Source organism: Lygodium microphyllum, chromosome 2 (genome assembly GCF_053477565.2).
Source record: "Lygodium microphyllum isolate KBCC chromosome 2, Lygodium_microphyllum_v1.1.10, whole genome shotgun sequence".
NCBI classification, from domain to species: domain Eukaryota; kingdom Viridiplantae; phylum Streptophyta; class Polypodiopsida; order Schizaeales; family Lygodiaceae; genus Lygodium; species Lygodium microphyllum.
In genome coordinates, this window is record NC_141136.1 from 138,665,781 (window position 1) to 138,684,988 (window position 19,208).

At 46.4% G+C, this 19,208-nt stretch overlaps 1 protein-coding gene across 2 annotated transcripts in view; it reads right to left on the reverse strand.

The window, feature by feature from the left end:
* The window catches only part of LOC148040383 (phox domain-containing protein), a 53,315-nt gene extending 35,572 nt beyond the window's left edge, over positions 1-17,743 (reverse strand). For both annotated transcript variants that reach the window (XR_015694693.1, XM_087699048.1), the window contains exon 1: positions 17,340-17,743. Coding sequence is in view for 1 of the 2 variants with exons in the window: in XM_087699048.1 (XP_087555174.1) it covers positions 17,340-17,448 (109 nt within the window). In the remaining variant the exon portion in view is untranslated. The remainder of the gene's footprint in view (positions 1-17,339) is intronic.
* Positions 17,744-19,208: the final 1,465 nt, after the last annotated feature.

The window sequence follows — 19,208 nt, forward strand, 5'->3', positions numbered from 1 at the left end:
AGCCTTATGCGAAGGCTTCCCTGCCAGCTGGTCAACATACAGTTCCAGGAACCCCGGACAAAGCTCTGGCTCTTTGACACCTTGGTCACACCAGCCCTCCTATACGGGGCTCCCACATGGGGGTCCAGTCTCTACCACACGCGGAGGGCCCCACAGGACCAGCCACTGCCTAAGGAGGAGGCCACCTATGAGGGATGGGAGCAAATGGAGAGACCCTTAATACTTATGATCTCACGGATGATCCGAAGCAAGCCCTCCGTACCACACGAGATCATCCGCGCAGAGCTGGGGGCACCGCCCCTCGTGGCTGAGGCCCTCTTCCAGACCATGACCTTCTTGCATCGAATATGGGACCTGCCTCGGCACCGGTACCCCAAACTCGCCCTGGAGTCATCCAAACAACTAGCAACACAAGGGGACACTAAGTGCTGGTATGCCCGAACAGAGACTTGGCTACGGCTCCATGGCCTACACATGGACCACCTCCCCCCACTACAATACAGCCTAGACTGCCCACACCTGGAGCTCAGCCGAGAGGAGATGAATCGCATCATCAAAATGGATATCATCCACACAGACACAGCCAAGACATGGGTGACCCCCATGTCAGAACTAGGAACCAAGAAGGCTTTCTACCGAGAGCACTTCCTGCACATCTCCCCAGATGGCTTCATCACCCGCCCAAGCTACATGGACACACACCTGTCTCACGTGGTCAGAAGTGCCATCAAACAGATCCGCACGTCCTCACACCAACTACGGGTCGAAATGGGTAGATACGGGGCCAACCCCCTCCCCCCAGAAGACCGAATCTGTCAGCTCTGCCATCTCGAGCCAGAGACAGAGGAACACTATATCTGTAGATGCCCAGTGTACTACGAAATCCGGGGACGCTTCCACTGCCTATTCAGCGAAGGATTCGGACCACTCTCCAAGGTGATGGAATTCAAAGACCAGAGATGCCTGGGGCTCTTTCTACAGGAAATACGACGCCACAGAGACCACCTCCTACGAACCACGGAGCAAAGACAAGGAGTCACCAACCGACGCACACTCAATGAATTCTACCAAATACCAACTACTCTCCCCACCACCGAGCCCCCACCAGCCCCACCGGCCTCCCGACCCCGGGGGACCACCTTGGAAATAGCCACAGCGAGAGGCAAAGCCCGGCGCCCACGCCCCACCGGCCCCCGTCCCCGCAGAAGACACATGTCGAAGATACAAGGGATACTACGCCACCATCGGAGGGCCCTGCCCCGCCGCTTTAGTCTCTCCATGTTAGACCGACCTATGCGGGACATCCTAGGATGAACACTCCAGGAGCAGTTCCACACTGCAATGGGAGTACCTCTAGACTGTATCCAGTCTAGATATCATTTTGTACCCACTCAATTTAGTTCAACATAGCATAAACGTTAGCTTCACTGGGACTTTTGAAATCTCCCAGACACTTTGTATGCAACATTTTGGTCTCATAGGCCAACTTGGCCTGTTGTAGACGTTAATATAACTCTCTCTCTCTCTCTCTCTCTCTCTCTCTCTCTCTCTCTCTCTCTCTCTCTCTCTCTCTCTCTCTCTCTCTCTCATCACCAAGATCTGAAATCATCAATGGCTGCCATTGCTCCCTCCCAAGGCCAAACTAGGCCAACCCACCTAGAGATTGGTCATGGGACAAAGTGAACACCAAGTGTCCCACTCATGGTGGAAGAGCAAGTTAATGGATGTGCAAGCTATGTCCTCATGAGCACAAGAGTGGAGCCAATAAGGTGCATACTCATTTTTTGGAAAGGAAGGAAAAGAGGTGTGATTCGCACATGGTTGATGCCCGAGAAGAGGCAAGAGCTCAAGGTGTGTGCAGCAAACTAGGATACCTTGGCTCAATCGAGGTGATGTGTGGCAATTGATCCTGCCAGACATATTCCATAGATAGTAGAGAATGCATCCATATTGACATCACCCATAACTACACCCTCATCTTCCCTTGTCTAAAGCACATTCGATGTGGTTTCCTTGTCAGATAATTCTACTAAACCTCACATACAATAAGAGGGTACTCTTGAGGCATCGTGAGATCCATAGCAGGAGGAGATTGATGTCATTGTCAATTGCTACTTCTACCCTAGTCACATTGACTTTCATACTGCAATATAAAATTTTAAAATCAACAAACATTCATCTATTAATGGATCAATTTTCTATAACGATTTGACCATTGTATGCAATATTTACATGTTAGTTTTATAACTTATGGTGTGCACGTATAATGATGTGTACAAGTAGGTCAAAGTTCTTTAAGGTAATGCTACAGAAGGTTGTGGAATATGGCACCATTTATACACCACCATCGTCAAAGACCTTGCATACTGCTCTAGAGAGGGAGAGATGCAAGTTTGAGAAGGCTACAAATATCATGAAGATGTTATGGGCACACCATGGAGTGACATTGATTGCAGATAAATGGAGCCACAATCACAAAAGATCCATTCATGGGCTTGTAGCATACTCTCGAGTGAGATGTTGTCATCTCATGATGCTTCAATTCTCCACCCTTAGATCTGCCCTCAACAGCCCAAACTAGGAGAAAAAGAGCCCAAATGGAGGATACACTTGCATGCAGCCCAAAATTGGCCCAAACTTGGCATTTGGCAAAATGTTCATTTTCACTAGGCTGTCCATATGCAAATCCAGGTTGCATAGCCCTTTGACCTTTTAAATCTCTAACCCCCATGACATCAAAAGTCATTTCCAAGGAGAAATTCAAGGTCCTTGACCAAGACCTACACATTCAAAATAATCTCACGTATGCACCTCACAAGTATACAACTCAAGTGTCCAAAGAGCATTGAATTAAAAATCCATATCCTCATAACACCCCCTGTCAGAGTGCAGCGGTGCGGAAGCGTAAGACTGAAAGAGAGAGAACGCAGAGAGAGGAGAGAGAAAGAGAGTGGAAGACGAAGATCTGCTGTATAAAGTGTGTTGTATACAAAGATATGCAGATATGTACACGGGCGCAGTGCGCTGGACTGCGTGTCTCCACCTCGACGATGCAACCTGCTGTTCACCTCGAAGTCCGCTGCAGTCTGCACGATCTCCTGTCTGAAATCTGCGAACAGAGACGGAATCTGCGCGAGCCTCCAGCCTGTACAGCAGACTGTGCACAGTTTCCAGCCTCCGATCGGTGGTACACTGCTGCATTTACTAGTTTCCAACCTCTAGACTACTGTGTTTTGGTGACCAGCCTGATGCCATTCACTATTCAGCACTCCTACACTCCGACTGGTGGTCACACACTAGGGATCCGTCTTCGGTGGACGTCACACTCCGACATTGCTCTGCCCTTGAGCACACTGTACACTCTTACGTTCATTTACAGCATTCATTCACTTCAAAGTTGTGTTCTCTCTCTCCCTTTTTCTATTTGTGTTTGAGTTTTGAGTTTTGCGTTTAGCGTTTGAGTTTTTGAGTTTTGCATTTAGGGTTTAAGATTTGCCCTCTGTGTCTGTGTCTGTCTCTTTGTGTTTTTGTCGTGGTCGTACACTCCGTGTGTCCTCAGTGCAAACCCTAGCAGTTTCCTTCACATGGTATCAAAGCCGGTGCTCTTGTAAAGAGTATCCTGCAGATATTGTGGACAGCTAGTCTTTGTGCGAGGCACACAATACGACTCGTAACCGAATCACAATGTCCTAGACACCTTCTTCTCCAGTTCCTATGACGTCTTATCAGGCTTCTCCATCATTGGAGGTCCTGAGACGGCATTATGGACTCGGTGAGGATGACGACACTCCACCTTCACCAAATTTCACTAACATGATAGAGGAGGACTTTGAGGAGTATTATCGCAACAAGTATGGTGATGTTTATACCCCTCCTACCAGTTTTGCTACCACATCCGGACTGGTTGGTGAGGCTGGCCACCTCTCCGATCATGGAGGACATACAGCATTCGGAACGTCTAGGCGATCCATCTTCATCATCTCAACCAGGTCCAATGTCAGGTTTGTACAATTCTTTTGTTTTGCATGGATCAAAACCCTCGCCTGTTTCTTCTTTTGAGGTACAAGATCCAGGGGGAACTTCAATAGAGGGGGCTCATGAAGCAAACAAATTTCAGGTACATCTACAACTTCTGTTTCATTTGAGCATATCATACACACTTCTCACTTCTCTCCCATCCCACCCTCTTCTATATCACAGCTCTCATCATCTTTCCAAAACCTTGGATTACACTTCACATCTGCAGCACACACCCTAGGGGTTGGATCTTCCATCTCTGCTCCTAGCACCTTTTCCTTCTCCACCCCATTCTCTACCTCTTTGCACCATGGTACTTCGTTAGAGGGAATGCCACCCTTTAACACAGTGCCTCTCACCTTTCAGCACATGAGCACACCCATAACTCCTGGGACGACTATGATGGGCATCCCCCTCACTATCCCCAGCTTCACATCTCCCATGACCACTCATACGCAAGGGTTTCCATCCTCAACTTATGGTGCATCTTCACTCTCTCCTTGGGTTACATCTACGCAGGGATTCCCATCTTCTGCTCACCGTGTTCCCATCCCACCTCCTCGGGTTCCTCATGTGGCTACCATGCCTTGTCAGAGTGCAAGATGGAGGAGGCATAGGACAAAGACTGAGAGAGAGTGAACACAGAGAGAAGAGAGAGAGAAAAGGAGACAGTGTAAACGCAGAAAATCTGCAGTGTAGTATGCTATATAAGAGTGCAGAAATACACAAGGGGACAAAGGAAATATCTACGTATGTATCCGACTTGATGACCTTGATCTCCGTCAGCCCAAACACAATCTGTCTCAGCCAACAGATCTCAAGATCAGAATCTGAAATCACTGAATAATGTGTCAACAATGTGTTGGAGGACTTCTATATAAAGCAGAAATAAAAGGCATAAAAATAAACAGGTCGGCTGTATTAAATGCAGCCGACTACAATAAAATAATGCCAAATATTGTCTGACTGCACTATAGGCTACCACGTGGCACCTGCGCAGTCTGTTGACGTGGCACTGTACTCTGTCTACTGCTGACGTGGCTCTGTAATCTGTCCGTTGTACCAAACCCTAACTGTGCAGAAACCCTAACACAGCCTGTCCAAGGGATGACTCTAATGCTAACACCCTCTCTAAGATCCTGGACGAGGCATCAAACTGAGGGATTTGGAATGCTATCAAAGAAGAGCCTGGGGAAGTGCCTTCATAAACAAATCTGCAAGATTATCCTCCGTCTTGCAGTACTCCACATCAATGGTCCCATTCAAAAGCTTCTCCTGAATGAAGTGATATTGGATCTCAATGTGCTTCGTCCGGGCATGGAATACAAGATTCCGTACCAAGGCAATGCAACTCACATTGTCACACCACAAAAGAGTAGGACGAGTCTGGGGGCAGCCAAGCTCCTCCAACAATCTCTAAGGCCACACAACCTCACATGTGGCAGAAGACACAGCCCGATACTCCGCCTCAGTAGAAGAAAGAGCTACTGTGGGCTGCTTCTTGCTACTCCAAGAGATTACACCTATACCTAAGATAAAACAGTAGCCTGTAGTAGACCGTCAGTGGTCCGCATCACCAGCCCAATTCGAGTCACCCCAACCTGCAAGAACCAGATCTGAAGTATCTGAACCTGCAGTGTAAGAAATCCCTAAGTCAAAGGTCCCCCTCAAATACTGAAGAATCCTCAAGGCAACCTGCCAATGCACCTGTTGAGGTGCAGTCATGAACCCTGCCAAAAGACCCACAGCAAAACAAAGATCAACACGAGTGTTGAGAAGCCAAATCAAGGATCCAATCAACTGGCAGTAGCGTGAAGCATCCATCACGAGAGAATCTGAGTGTGAAGTGGCCTTCCAATTCGAATCCATAGGAATAGTAATGGGCCGAGAAGTCTCCATCTCAAAAGTCACCGAGAGCTCTTGAAGGTACCTCTGCTAAGAGAGGAAAATCCCCCTCTAAGACTGATAGATCTCATGACCCAACAAGAAATGAAGAAGCCCCAAATCCGTCATCTTGAATGCCTGATATAAAGTTGTCTTGGTCTCTCGGACCTTCTGTGCATGATCCCCTGTCAAAATCAAATCATCAACATATAACACAAACAACACACGACCAACCTCGGAAGTGTGTACATAAGCTGCGGATTGGCCCTAGAGCCCCGATATCCGAACTTCGACTGAAGAAACGAGTCAATCTTCTTGTTCCATGCACGCGGAACCTGCTTGAGGCCATACAAGGCCTTCTTTAACCTGTAACCCTTCCCATCCAAGGATCCAAAGCCAGGAGACTGCTCAACATAGATCTCCTCATGCAAGTCACCATTAAGAAAGGTCGACTCCACATCCAACTAATAAACAAGCCATCTCCTATGGCCAACCAAGGCAAGAACAACTCGAATAGTCGCCATACGAGCAATGGGGGCAAAAGTATCATGAGAATCAATGCCTGGCCGCTGCGCAAAACCTTTAGCAACAAGGTGAGCCTTGTGCTTCCCCAAAGAACCATTGCTAAGGTACTTGGTCTTGAAGACCCACTTGACACCAATCACCTTCTTGTGAGAGGGACGAGGCACAAAAGACCAAGTGTCATTCCTCTCAATAGCCTCCAACTCGACTTCCATGGCCTTCCACCAAGGATGAGATTGCAAAGCCTCCTTCACTGAAGTGGGTTCACAATCTTGCATAACACGGGTCAGCAAACAATAGTTGGAGCAAACAAGCTCCGAAGAATGTAATCTGGGTCCTCCATGACCTCCGCGGTCCATCCTGCGGTTCCCACTCCTCAGAACCCCCTTGATCCCTGAATCTCGGAGTGTGTCACGGGCCCAACGAGGAGGAGGACGAACCTCTCCTCGTCACTCTCCATTTACTAAAGACTCAGGAACATCCACCGGCGGAAGCTCCTTGAGGATTGCCGGTGGAAAAGAAGACTCTAAATCACAAGAAGAATCTCCATCAAGAGGCTCTGGCTCCAAAGGAACTACCTCGGGAGCCCAACTCTCCCCTCGATCTCCAAGAACGGGGTACTCCTCACCTCCCTCTGTGGCCGGTACTTCCACGAACCGCATATCTCGTCTCATGTAGACATCTCGCTTGACGGGATCAAACAAACGATAACCTTGGGACTGGGAGCTATGGCCAACAAAAACTTCTCGTTGGAAAGCCGCCTCGAACTTATCACGCTGCGTCTTCGGAATGTGCACATAAGCGTCACACCCAAAGATCCTGAAATAAGAGACATCAGGCTTAGTCCCGAAGTAAGCCTCAAAAGGTGTCATCCTGTCAACAGCCAAAGTGGGTGATCAATTGATGATGTGAAGTGCAGTAGCCACTGCCTCGGCCCACAGAAACTGAGATGTCTGTCGGTGTTCCATCATGGTGCGTGCCATCTCGATCACACTTCGGTTTTTCGCCCCAAAATGCCACTCTCTTGGGAAGTGTTGGTGTTAGCAAACTCTTGGTGAATGCCCCTATCTCCACAAAAACGAGCAAACTCATTAGACATAAATTCACCTCCCTTGTCTGAACGCAAGGTCTTCAGTTGCCGGCTAGAACGGTTCTCCTCAAAGAGAAGCCAATCCTTGAAGTGAGAGAAAGCCTCCGACTTCAAAGTCAAGAAATAGCCCCAAGTCATCCTGCTGTAGTCATCTACGATCAACATGAAGTACAAGCTCCCTTTCAGGGACTCAGTCCTCATCGAGCCACAAAGATCCGTAGAGACAAGCTCCATGGGTGAAGTAGACCGCCTGGAAGCTTTGTTGGGAATCGCATCCTGATGCAGTTTCCCACGAATACAAGAGACACATGGCTGATGGCTCACCACTATGTCCAGCAATCCTCGGACAAACAACCCTTGCGACGCCTTCCGAAGGTACTCGTAGTTCAAGTGGCCAAACCGAGCATACCATAGCTCGGACTGTGTCTGAGAAGTAAGATGAAGAGAAATAAGAGTTGAAAAAGACTTCAATTTGTAGACGCCATTTTTCTCATACCTTGCAAAGAGAACCTTCATCGATCCACGATCAAGGACTTGAACAATATCACTATCAAACTCCACCAAGAGACCAAGAGCACAAATCTTATGGACCAAAAGTAAATGATACCCCAAACCTGACACATACAACACCTCAAAAGTGTGGATGCCACCACGTCCATCAGGAATAAGCTGCATCTCACCCCGCGCAACAATAGACACAGAAGAGATGTCTCCAATGAGAATCTGCCCACGCGAAGGTCACAAATGGGCAACACCAACGGAAGAAGGAGTCATGTGCCGGGAGGCACCGCTGTCCACGATCCACTCACGAGCCTGGGGAGTTGCCATTACAGTATCAAGAGTCTTCGATGTAGAGTCCTCAATGACTACTTAGTGTAGAAAAGCAATTGATGAGGGTGCAACCACCGCTCCAGAATCCTTCGTGTCCTTCTTCTTGGTGTCGTTCTTGTCTTTGTCGGGGCAATCCTTCTTCCAATGACCAGTCTTTCCACAAATATGGCAAGTCGATTCCTTCTCCTTGTCCTTCTTGGATTTGTTATCCTCCTTCTTCTTTTGGATCTTCCCCTTCTTCTAAGAGGCTTGACCAACCAATGCCTCCAATTTGGAACCATTCTGTCTCTTCAATTGTTCCTCCTGGTCCAAGACCATAGGAACCAACTCTTCCCACCGAAGAGTCGACTCCTGCCTTGATGCAATGAGAGTGGAATAAAAAGTACTGAATCGTGACGGCAACTGGGATAGTAAAGTGATCGCCATGTCTTCGCAGAAAATAGCTTTCCCCACATTTTGAACCTACATCTGAAGCTGCCGAAGCTTGTTGATGTGTTCTTGAAGCGAAGAAGACTTATTCACGGACAAAGTCCACATCTGCACCTCCAAAGAAACCCTCTTCATCAAGGTCATCCGGTTGTACATCTGATCGAGCTCCAGCCACATCTCTCGAGCCACCGTCAAGTGCTCGATGTGAGCTATCACGGCTGTGGTGCAAGACAGAAACAGAAAAGATCGAATCCTGGCATTCAGTTTGTCCCAATGAGACTGGGCCTTAGTCAACTCCGCACGAGCATTGGAAGAGAGTTTGGACTCATCCCTCACCGAGGGTCTGTTAATCTCCTCCATCACCAGTTCTGCCAAATCATAAGACTCCAAAATAGACAACATCATCACCCACCAAATGCAGTAATTGTAACCATCAAGCTTTTGATCCGATGGAAGAGCTGGTAGGACAGGCACCTTCCTGTCCATGATCGCCTGGAACTTCAAATCAGTCTCTGTAGACATATTAACCTGTAATACCTGCACAAACGCAAAATCAGTCCCCCTCTGACTGTGAAAACGCAGCCTTCTAGGGCTGGTTTTTCCACTGCCCAAACCTTCTTCACTTGCCAGAGGCGATGAAAATGTAAAATCTACAATGGAAGGCCTCAAATGCAGCCTTCCTCCCCTTCGAACAACAATAACCTGCAGCAAATTCACCGATTAGACTCCTTTCCCACGCGCCCACGCTTGCTTCAGCCTTGATCCGATGCGCAGCCCTCCCGCTCGCTCTCGAATCCTGGAAACATAGCCTTGTGTCACGCTGAAATCTCCTCTTCAGATAGGTTCAGCCCTCAGTCAGTCCATCTTCACTGCTCTGATACCATGTCAAAGTGCATCAATGCAGAAGCGTAGGACAAAAATTGAGAGAGAATGAACACAGAGAGAAGCGAGAGAGAGGAGGAGATAGTGTAAACGCAGAAAATCTGCGGTGTAGTATGCTGTATAAGAGTGCAGAAATACACAAGGGGGCAAAGGAAATATCTGCGTATATATCCGACTTGATGACCTCAATCTCCGTCAGCCCGAGTCTCAGCCAACAGATCTCAAGATCAAGATCTGAAATCACTGAATAATGTGTCAACAATGTGCTAGAGGACTGCTACATAAAGCAAAAATAAAAGGCATAAAAATAAATAGGTCGGTTGCATTAAATGCAGCCGACTACAATAAAATAATACCAAATATTGTCCAACTGCACTGCAAGCTGCCACGTGGCACCTGCGCAGTCAGCTGACATGGCTGGCTGCTGCTGTGGCATTGTACTTTGTCTGCTGCTGACATGGCACTGTTATCTATCTACTGTACCAAACCCTAACTGTGCGGAAACCCTAACACAGCCTATCCAGAGGATGACTCTAATGCTAACATGCCCATGCCTAGGCAACCCATCCCTACCTATGGATCCACCTTGCACACTACATGCATGCCTGGTGGGCACTCTGGGGCCCATTCCCAAGTGTACTCCACTCCCCCATCCTACCCACACTACACTTTTTCACACTATCCATCTCCAAGCACTACCACTCCTATTGCAACGGCCAAGAATACCTTCACGGATAAGACATGTTTTAACGGGTCAAATTTCACCACTTGGTCTAATTTCATGCAACAAGTGCTAGAGTCTCAAGGCCTTTGGGACCTCGTCATTGGTCTAGAGCCTATGCCGGACCCTCGACTAGCTCACCCTAATTACATCCGTCAATGGAGAGCCTGCAATGCCACAGCCAATGTTGAGCTGATGCAGGGATTGCTTCCTGAGTTTCACTCTCAATTGTAACACTTCCCGCTCGTGTCAGAGCGTTGGAGTCACCTTCTCAACCGCTATGTGGCTCGTGATCGTACTCGGTGCATCAATCTCGACTTTGAGCTTCAAGAGTTCTCTATTAAGGAAGGGGATGATCTGAAAGTCAAGCTGGCTGAATATAGGTGGTTACTTGCCGAGTTCGCCACTACTAGCTCTCCAAAGTCAGATGACGATCAGGTTACACTCTTCTTGAATAAGTTGCCAGACAAGTACTTCAATTTCATTCAACACATCATCTCCCAACCTAGATTGCCAACCTTCTACGAGTTTGAGTACCAGTTCTTGCGTTACGCGAGGCTGTATGATCAAGTCCACAAAAAATCCTCATCACAGTCTTATTCAAAGCATAGGGGGTTGGTTGCCTCTTCTTCGTGAGGGACAACCACTAGTGGCAAGAACTCGCTAGATGCGAAGGCAAGCCAATCAAAGGGTGACTCCTCTTCCTCAAATGGAAACAAAGAATCTAGACCTATCTTGCAGCAACTCCCTAAGAAAAACCGGTTTTGCACACATTGCCAGAGAGCAAGCCATGTGGACGAGGAGTGCCGCTCCAAGGCCCAAGGCCTTCCACCTAAAAAGCCTCAACAGACCGTTGCGATTGCACAGTCAAGTGGGGCTACGCCCTCTGCTCCTGCTTCATTTGCTCCTTTAGCACCCGTTGTTGCTGCTGGACATGTGGCTTGAGTACAGCCTCAGCAGCCCATCTCTTTCACTATCCCTAAGGGTTTGGTTGATTGGTCTGCAGGTTCCAATCCTGTTGCACTTCCTGCATCTCTCTCACCTTCCTCCCCACCTCATCACCCGTTCCCTTGGCAAAGCCCTGCTACTGGACGTACGCGATGGTGGCCATCTTCTTAGACTAGCATGTCTCTAGGTCCTTTCGGATACCCTAGGTCAGTCTAGCATTCATTTTTCGCACTCTTAGAGTCGGGCCGATAGGATTCATTATCCTTAGTTTTTCTATTTTTTTGTCTTCCGCTGCATTTACTCACACACATACACATTCATTGCATTTATTTTATGTTAGATTCTCTTTCTGTTCTGTTTTGCTTTGGAGCATCTCACCATTAACCTCTGTGTTTGCAAATTCTCATCTCTTTTGCAGGGTTTTGTCTTTCAATGTCCCTAGGCTAGAGACGTGGGGATACGCACCGTTCCTTTCATGGTTTCATCATCCTAGGAGTGCTTGCTCTTCTTCCAGCATGGCAATTTCCCCTCCCGAGGCGAATCGTGCAAAATCTTTGTCGATGCTATCATGGCAGTGACTTCTCCCTTGCTCTTCTAGCGGGGTGCTTCATCCACTTCATCTTCTTTCATTCTTTATGGTTCTCGGCACCATATGAAGACCGACATCAGGCTCTTCCTTCTTCGGCATCTACATCTAGGTTGAGAGGGGATTCCTACCCTTCTTGGCATTCTACAGGCTTCAACACTTTGTCTTCGACATCGGCTTCTTTCCTCTGTTGAACCTTACCCTTTGCATTGCATGATTACATCATCCTTGTACTAGGGCGCTTGGGCAAGTGAACAATTTCTCTACGAGAGACACTATCCAAGCGGCACCTGCTGCATGAGCATTCTTCAACATGTAGCATACTTTGCATCTCATTGTGCAGAGCACCACTTGCGCGGATCCTAAGTTGTTTCCACCGGCGGCTGTTGTTACCATACCACCATCCTTCTTCATCACATGGATACCTCATCGCCTATTTTTCCTCGTCATCGACACACTGAGTGAATGGGTTAGCTTGTACTGTTTTGTGATGCATAGGGTATACCCTCCCTACTGCCGTCTTCTGGGTCACTTTTACTCAATCGGCCACATCCTATCAAATTTACATCACTTATTCAAAAAAAAAAAAAAAAAAACATTCCACGTAGTTCCATCCGCCTTTGTAGGGCTTAGTAGGCCACTAGGCAGCCAACGTGCACCCTTTGTCCGATGCCCTCTCCTCTCTGGAGTGACTACTTGGATTCCCTTGGTATGATAACCATCACCTCTATAGTCTTGGTAGGTCACTGGGCAGCCGCGTGCACCCTTTGTCCGATGCCTTGGCTGCTTTGGGGTGGGACGCCTTGGGGTACATAAACATCACAATGGCTACCCTAACCTTTCAGCTTAGTTTTGGGCTTGAGAGGGGGTGTTGAGCTAAAATATGCATTACTTGCTGATTAGCCTCTTAAACGGCCCCAAAACACACTAAAAATGCTCTTTTAGAGTAAAACCCTGAAACGGGGAGCGGTTCGAGAGAGTTTAGTGAAAACCCTAATTTTTGGGGCGCCCTTCCACATCTATAAATAGACAGGCTGCCCCCATCCAGCGATTATCCTTGTTTGCAGGTTACACCAGCCCACGCACCCTCTGCTACTGTTGGCACCCAGTTTCCAGCCTGCAGCCTGCCTCCATCTACTGTCTAGCCATCATCGGCTGCAGCCACATTATCTTCAGCCTGTCCATTGCTGTAGGCAACAGCTCTTAGCTGCTGGCAACTGCTCCAAACTGGCCGACTGCTGTTCAGCCTGCTATCCATCATCTCCAGGGTCAACCAGCCTGCGTTTTTAGCATTGTAGACCCTGACACTCTCAAACACTATTCCAGCCTGCTGTTTACAGCAGACTGTGCACAGTTTCCAGCCTCCGATCGGTGTTACACTGCTGCGTTTACCAGTTTCCAGCCTCCAGACTACTGCGTTTTGGTGACCAGGCTGCTGCCATTCACTATTCAGCACTCCTGCACTCCGACTGGTGGTTACACACTTCGGATCCATCTTAGGTGGACGTCACACTCTAACATTGCTCTGCCCTTGAGCACACTATACACTCTTACATTCATTTACAGCATTCATTCACTTCAGAGTTGTGTTCTCTCTCTCCTTCTGTTTGTGTTTGAGTTTTTGTGTTTGAGTTTTGAGTTTTGAGTTTTGCATTTAGGGTTTGAGTTTTGCCCTCTGTGTCTGTGTCTGTCTCTTTGTGTTTCTGTCGTGGTCGTACACTCTGTGTCCCCTCAGTGCAAACCCTAGCAGTTTCCTTCACATATGCTGTAGCTTCTCCCTATACAGCACAACTACTCTTTTAGACCCTCTAGCCCCCCCCCCCCCCAAAATGATTAGGCTCTAGGCTAGCATGCCATCTCCCACCTATAGACTCTCACCTCTAGCAAGTGCATGCCCACTCTGGTGTGTCTCTATATATACGATGATGTCCCTGTTAGTGAAGGTCTCTTGGAATGGTCCTACATCCATCCTCATGGCTCCATTACAATTCCACACTGTGAACTTCAAATGTGTCTTATAGGCCACGCCCTGTCATTGGCACCTATCTATGATAATGATGTGCCCATCTCTAAGTACTACCCATTTGTCTGCTTTGTGGGCCTCCATAATCTCTTCGCATGCACTCCCTACGGTGGGCTACCTAGGCGGGTGTGAGATCATCCTCAAGGTATATCTTTTCTTCTTTGAGAGCCTTCTTTAGGAGAGGAAGCTCATTGTGACTCTAAATTAACAAATTTGATAATAAGAGGCCAGCCCTTTTCTAAATCCTTTCCTACACACCATGTGTTTTCCACCACCAACGCGTCCTTCACTCCTATTTTTCCACATATGCTCTTGGCATCTTCCGTAAGGCTATCTCCCTCTTTCCATCTAACCACCCAAACATGCATGGCTCTAATTTTTCTTCTCTTCTCCTCGTCAAATGTTGTGTTTACAAGTTCTTCCTTCTTTGTTGGTGACTTCTTTGCCACCTCGATTCATTTGGAGTTTTCAACCACCTCCACTTGTGCTTGTTTCATTATGGTCACCTGTGTACTAATCTCCATTGTCATGTGTGTCTTCAACTCATCTATTTCAGTTTGCACATTGTTGGGACATTGCTTTGGTGATTTCCCCCTCCTCCCTCTTAAAGAGGTCGAGTTGGTTCCAATCTACGATGATCTCATATCACAGTTCTTCAATCACCCTATCTCTCTCTTGGAGAGACCCTTCAAAGTCGATCTTCGAAGAGGTGAAATGTGCTATAATCTCACATATTCAACTCTTCCATTCTTGCACCTTCTTAGTCACCTCCTCCCTGATTTGTTGTACGGCTTCATCACACATTGCTGCCATCTCTCTTTGATATTTCCCATATCCTGATCCTGCATTTTGCACGCATCCCGGAGTGCCTCTAGGCCCTTCTTCATGTGGGAGTCCCTCACCTTGCCAATGTTGCTCCAAATAATCGAATATTTCTTGCTCTTCTCCCCTCTTGTGCAGTTGTTGGATGTTGGGGATACCCGGCTTTACTTGGAGGACTCCATTGTATCTCGGGGGCGAGCAATTTGTGTTCAGGCAAGCGGGCCCAAGGCGGGACAAGCACGCTACATCGGGCTACAGGTTGCGAGTTACTAGAAATGGAAATGGTGAATCACACTTAAAAAAGAGAGAATGACTATAGGCTGAACCAATCCCAAGGTAGGCCAACCAACAAGACTACTACATTAATTGCACTTTGATCTACATAAAAGATTGATCTCAACCCGCTCTAATGTCAATTCAGCCAATAAGTGATTAAAAATTGTAATGCACTAGAACCGGATGACCACTCTAGCACGGCACACTCAAACACACGAGAACTAAAAAGAAAGGGCTGCCACAGCTCCTATGTCTCTATCAAGCTCTTACATAGCTCACAACGAGGAGATGACCAACATAAAATGCACAGAACACTAACTTCCCCCCTCAAATCCTAACAGCCTTATGAGATAGAGCATAGAAGCATGGGACAAAGGCTTCATGAAAAGATCCACTACATTGTCCTTTGCAAGACAATAGACCAAAGCTAGCTCGAACTCCTTGACCCACTCCCACAAACATAATGGTATTGAACCTCAATGTGTTTTGTATGGGTATGAAATGGGGGGTTCTTCACCAAAGCAAGAACACTCCAATTATTGACATGTAGCATTGTAGATCTTGTCTACGGAAAGCCAATCTTCGCCAACATATGGCGGAGCCATATCACCCCTTATGCAGTAGAACAATATGCATGATACTCGGCCTTTGTTGAAGATAGGAGTGTGATAGACTACTTTTTACTTCTCCAAGAGATGACACCCAATCCACGGGAGAACACAAAACCTGCAGTGGAGCAATGAGTATCAATATTTCCAACCCAATCAAAGTCACTCCATCCTGCAAGCGTGATTCCCTCCCCATATATAATCTCATGGGATCGAGTCCCTTGTAGATAATGCAAAATGCACAATGCAGCCTACCACTAAGCCTACAATGAAGTCTTCATGAAAAAAGACAAAAGTGCCACCACATTGGTAAAAACTAACAAAACACGCTTGCATTGAAAGTGTCAAAGGCTCATCCTAGTTGCTATCTGTGACACCTTGTAATGCTAGGTTACCTTTCTAGATTCCATAGACATAGAAGACTAGACTGTTTGCGAGCTAATGCCCTAGGCAGGCATAGCACTCTCCTTTTGTAGGAACCTATCAACATAAGGCATTTTACCAAGTGAGGGTCAGGGTTAGCCTCTCCCAAGTCCCAAACTACCTACACCCCTCAACAAGTGCTTGATGCCTACCCCTGCCAACACAAAGTTGGTCTTCTAGGAGGTACCAACCGAAATAAGCGAACTCATCTCAAACTAGGGGTGTAGGGGTTTGGCCTTGTGACACAACTTGTTGTTTGTACCCAACTCACAAAACAAACAAACAAAAATTTAGATTGCTAATGCATAGATACACTAGTTGAATTGTACTTTCCCTCGATGCACGATGCTAGTAGAAAGCTAAATAGTTGAATTAATAAGGAGGATTAAGATGGCACCACTAGAAATAGAATATTGTTCTTACATCAGTGAAGATGCACCTTGTTGAGGAAAATATTTAGGTGAGGGCTATGCACTAATGCGCATCTTAACTCAAGTTAATTGCAGGCTGCATGGATCATCATGATTATGGCAGCCCACTAATTTTTTTTTTCTACCACCTACCATCAATAGGATCGGCATTAGAATACATCATAGGCCACATGGCATGTATACTTATGATAGTTTGATTCATCAGCCTGTGTATGTGCTAACTCAAAGGAGTTTTTCCAAAGATGCCACCATGTATCACATGGCTGTATATGTGGTGCATGTATTTTATTTATCAGGACCATGCAACAATTGTGTCATAATGGTACAACAGATTTTATTGCAGTGTACTATCCTGCACCTGAGATCTTATTAAGAATTTGAGTCAAGCTTAAAGACTCTCAAGCACAGCTCACATCCAGATTATATGCTTGCAATATTAGGCAAGCTACTGAAGCATAAGCATCAATATACCATCCACATTCCTGCTTTAAAGTATCTGGCTGCATCTTTATGTGCAACTATATATATGAGTATACACATTCACAGTCACAATAATGCAGTTCAACGCAGGCACACGCAGGCAGTCAAAATTGCTCTCCACATTGGGCCACTGTGTACTGCATAACCAGGCTGGAACATGTCGAGGATCACTTTCAATAGAGGACATGCTTTCAGAGTACAGACACTGATAAAAATAACATTCGCTGAATTTGCTTTAGGCCAAATGTGTAGCAGATTGGTTTAGGCTTAAAATACCGGACAGGTTCTCAGAATACATTCACTGATAAGGTACGCTTCATTGAATTTGCTTTAGTCCAAACATGTAGCAGATTGATTTAGGCTTACATGAGAGCAGGTATGCTAAGATTGCCACGAAAATCAGCCACAGGAGGGTGCGTCTCTTGGCCTCCTCTACCAAATCCTGCACTTTCTCCATCCTCCTCATCTTCGGCATCCCCAGAGTCAAGGAGCAGCAGGCGCATCGAGAAGCAGCTCCTTCTGTTCCTGCTGTTCATCCAAGCAGCCGAGCATCCCCAGGGGCAGCACGTGTCTGCCGCAGCAATGTCCTGCAACCTCAAACCGACACACAAGAAGTGCGCCAAAAATGGAGGGAAGTAATATGGAAGGAGAAGAGAGAGAGACAGACAGACAGACAGACAGACAGAGAGGGACTCGCGAGACTATTTGTTCTTCTTTCCCTGTTTCATTACCCAAACAGAAATTGTTTCATTACCCAAACAGAAATTTTGACTGAACTAAATCCTATGAGGAGTTAAATGCTCTTATGCTATTGGCATCAAGGAATCCGAACCTTACACTAATATCTTTATGTGATTTACGTCGTCAAAGGATGAGTGTGTAAAATACCAAAAGCCTTCTCAAAGCCAGGCCACACGAAGAGAAAATCAATGTGCATGTGGTTGTGGTTCTTCGACTAGGGCCTTGAAGCTTTAGGGACTTTGCATAGTATCTTCAAAAAAATAGAGGTAATAGAGATAACTTCCCCAACTTGATTGCCACGTGTTGAGGGAGAGTCACGATACTCTTTGTAAAGAACTGAATTAGGGGCATATAAAAAGGCAAAAGGACACATATACATGTAATCACTGTTTATACAATAATACAATTTTGTCCTTCTTCTCTCTCTAGCTCCTCTGTCCTTTCATAGCTTCCAGCCATCTTTCTACGTCTTTCCAGTATTTCTCTCTCCTTGTCACTCTCTTCTACACTTCTTCATCTCTTTCTTTTGCAGTCCTCTCTCTCCTCTTTCTCTATCTCCAGTTCACTTCTTAACAAGTGATATCAAAGCATTGGTCTTTGATCCATTTTTCTCTATTTTAGTTCAAATTTTCACAATTAAAAAATCAAATTCAGATGAGTGCTACAAGTATAGACATGGGCAATGACTAACAGTGGCTTGCAGGACATCTACACTTAGATGAAAACTATATCTGGAGATCTTCAAGGACAGATATGATGGTGGAAGGCTAAAATAGCAGGTCGTCACTCAATTCTAAGCATTTTTTGTAGCCAATTTGATTAAAGAGGACTTAGTTGGAGCAAAAAGAGAGACTAGTCTTGGTTGCTTTTGAAAGCAAGGTTCTTCTTCCTTCAAGCTTTCATGGTGGATTCATCAACACCTCTCTCTTCCGAGGAATCCATGGCCAAAATACATGCTCTATCTTGATCCTTCTCATCATTTCATGCAAAATCATAACCATTCTTGAGGGCTAATACATCATGTGGTTGATAGCATCATTTTCATTTTCAAAACCCTGGAGTACACAGGGTAACAAGACAACAATATGTGCTAAAGGTTTGGCTTCAGAAATCTCCCTACAACAACTTGTCCCCTTGCTTGAATAAGCCTCACAAATTGAGTGAGGACATGAATACAAAGAGCAGAGTAAGCAAAGAGACAAAAACTCAACACAAACACAGACACTCGAAGGCGGCTTCCTTTCAACCTTCAAAAGCCTCTTCCACCAATCTTGCTCTAATTTTTGAAGAACACAAAAAACATTCCTTAGTCTTGTATCAATTTTATGCTCTTCTACATTTATCTTGTAAAAAAGATCCAAATCAAGCTCATACGGTCCATTCTCAGCTCCAATAGTCGTAGAGAATGGAAATTTACCCTCTGATGTGAACCATGGTGGGGTTGAAGATGGATCACAACCACACCATTCAGGATGTAGATGCACCAAGTCCAGC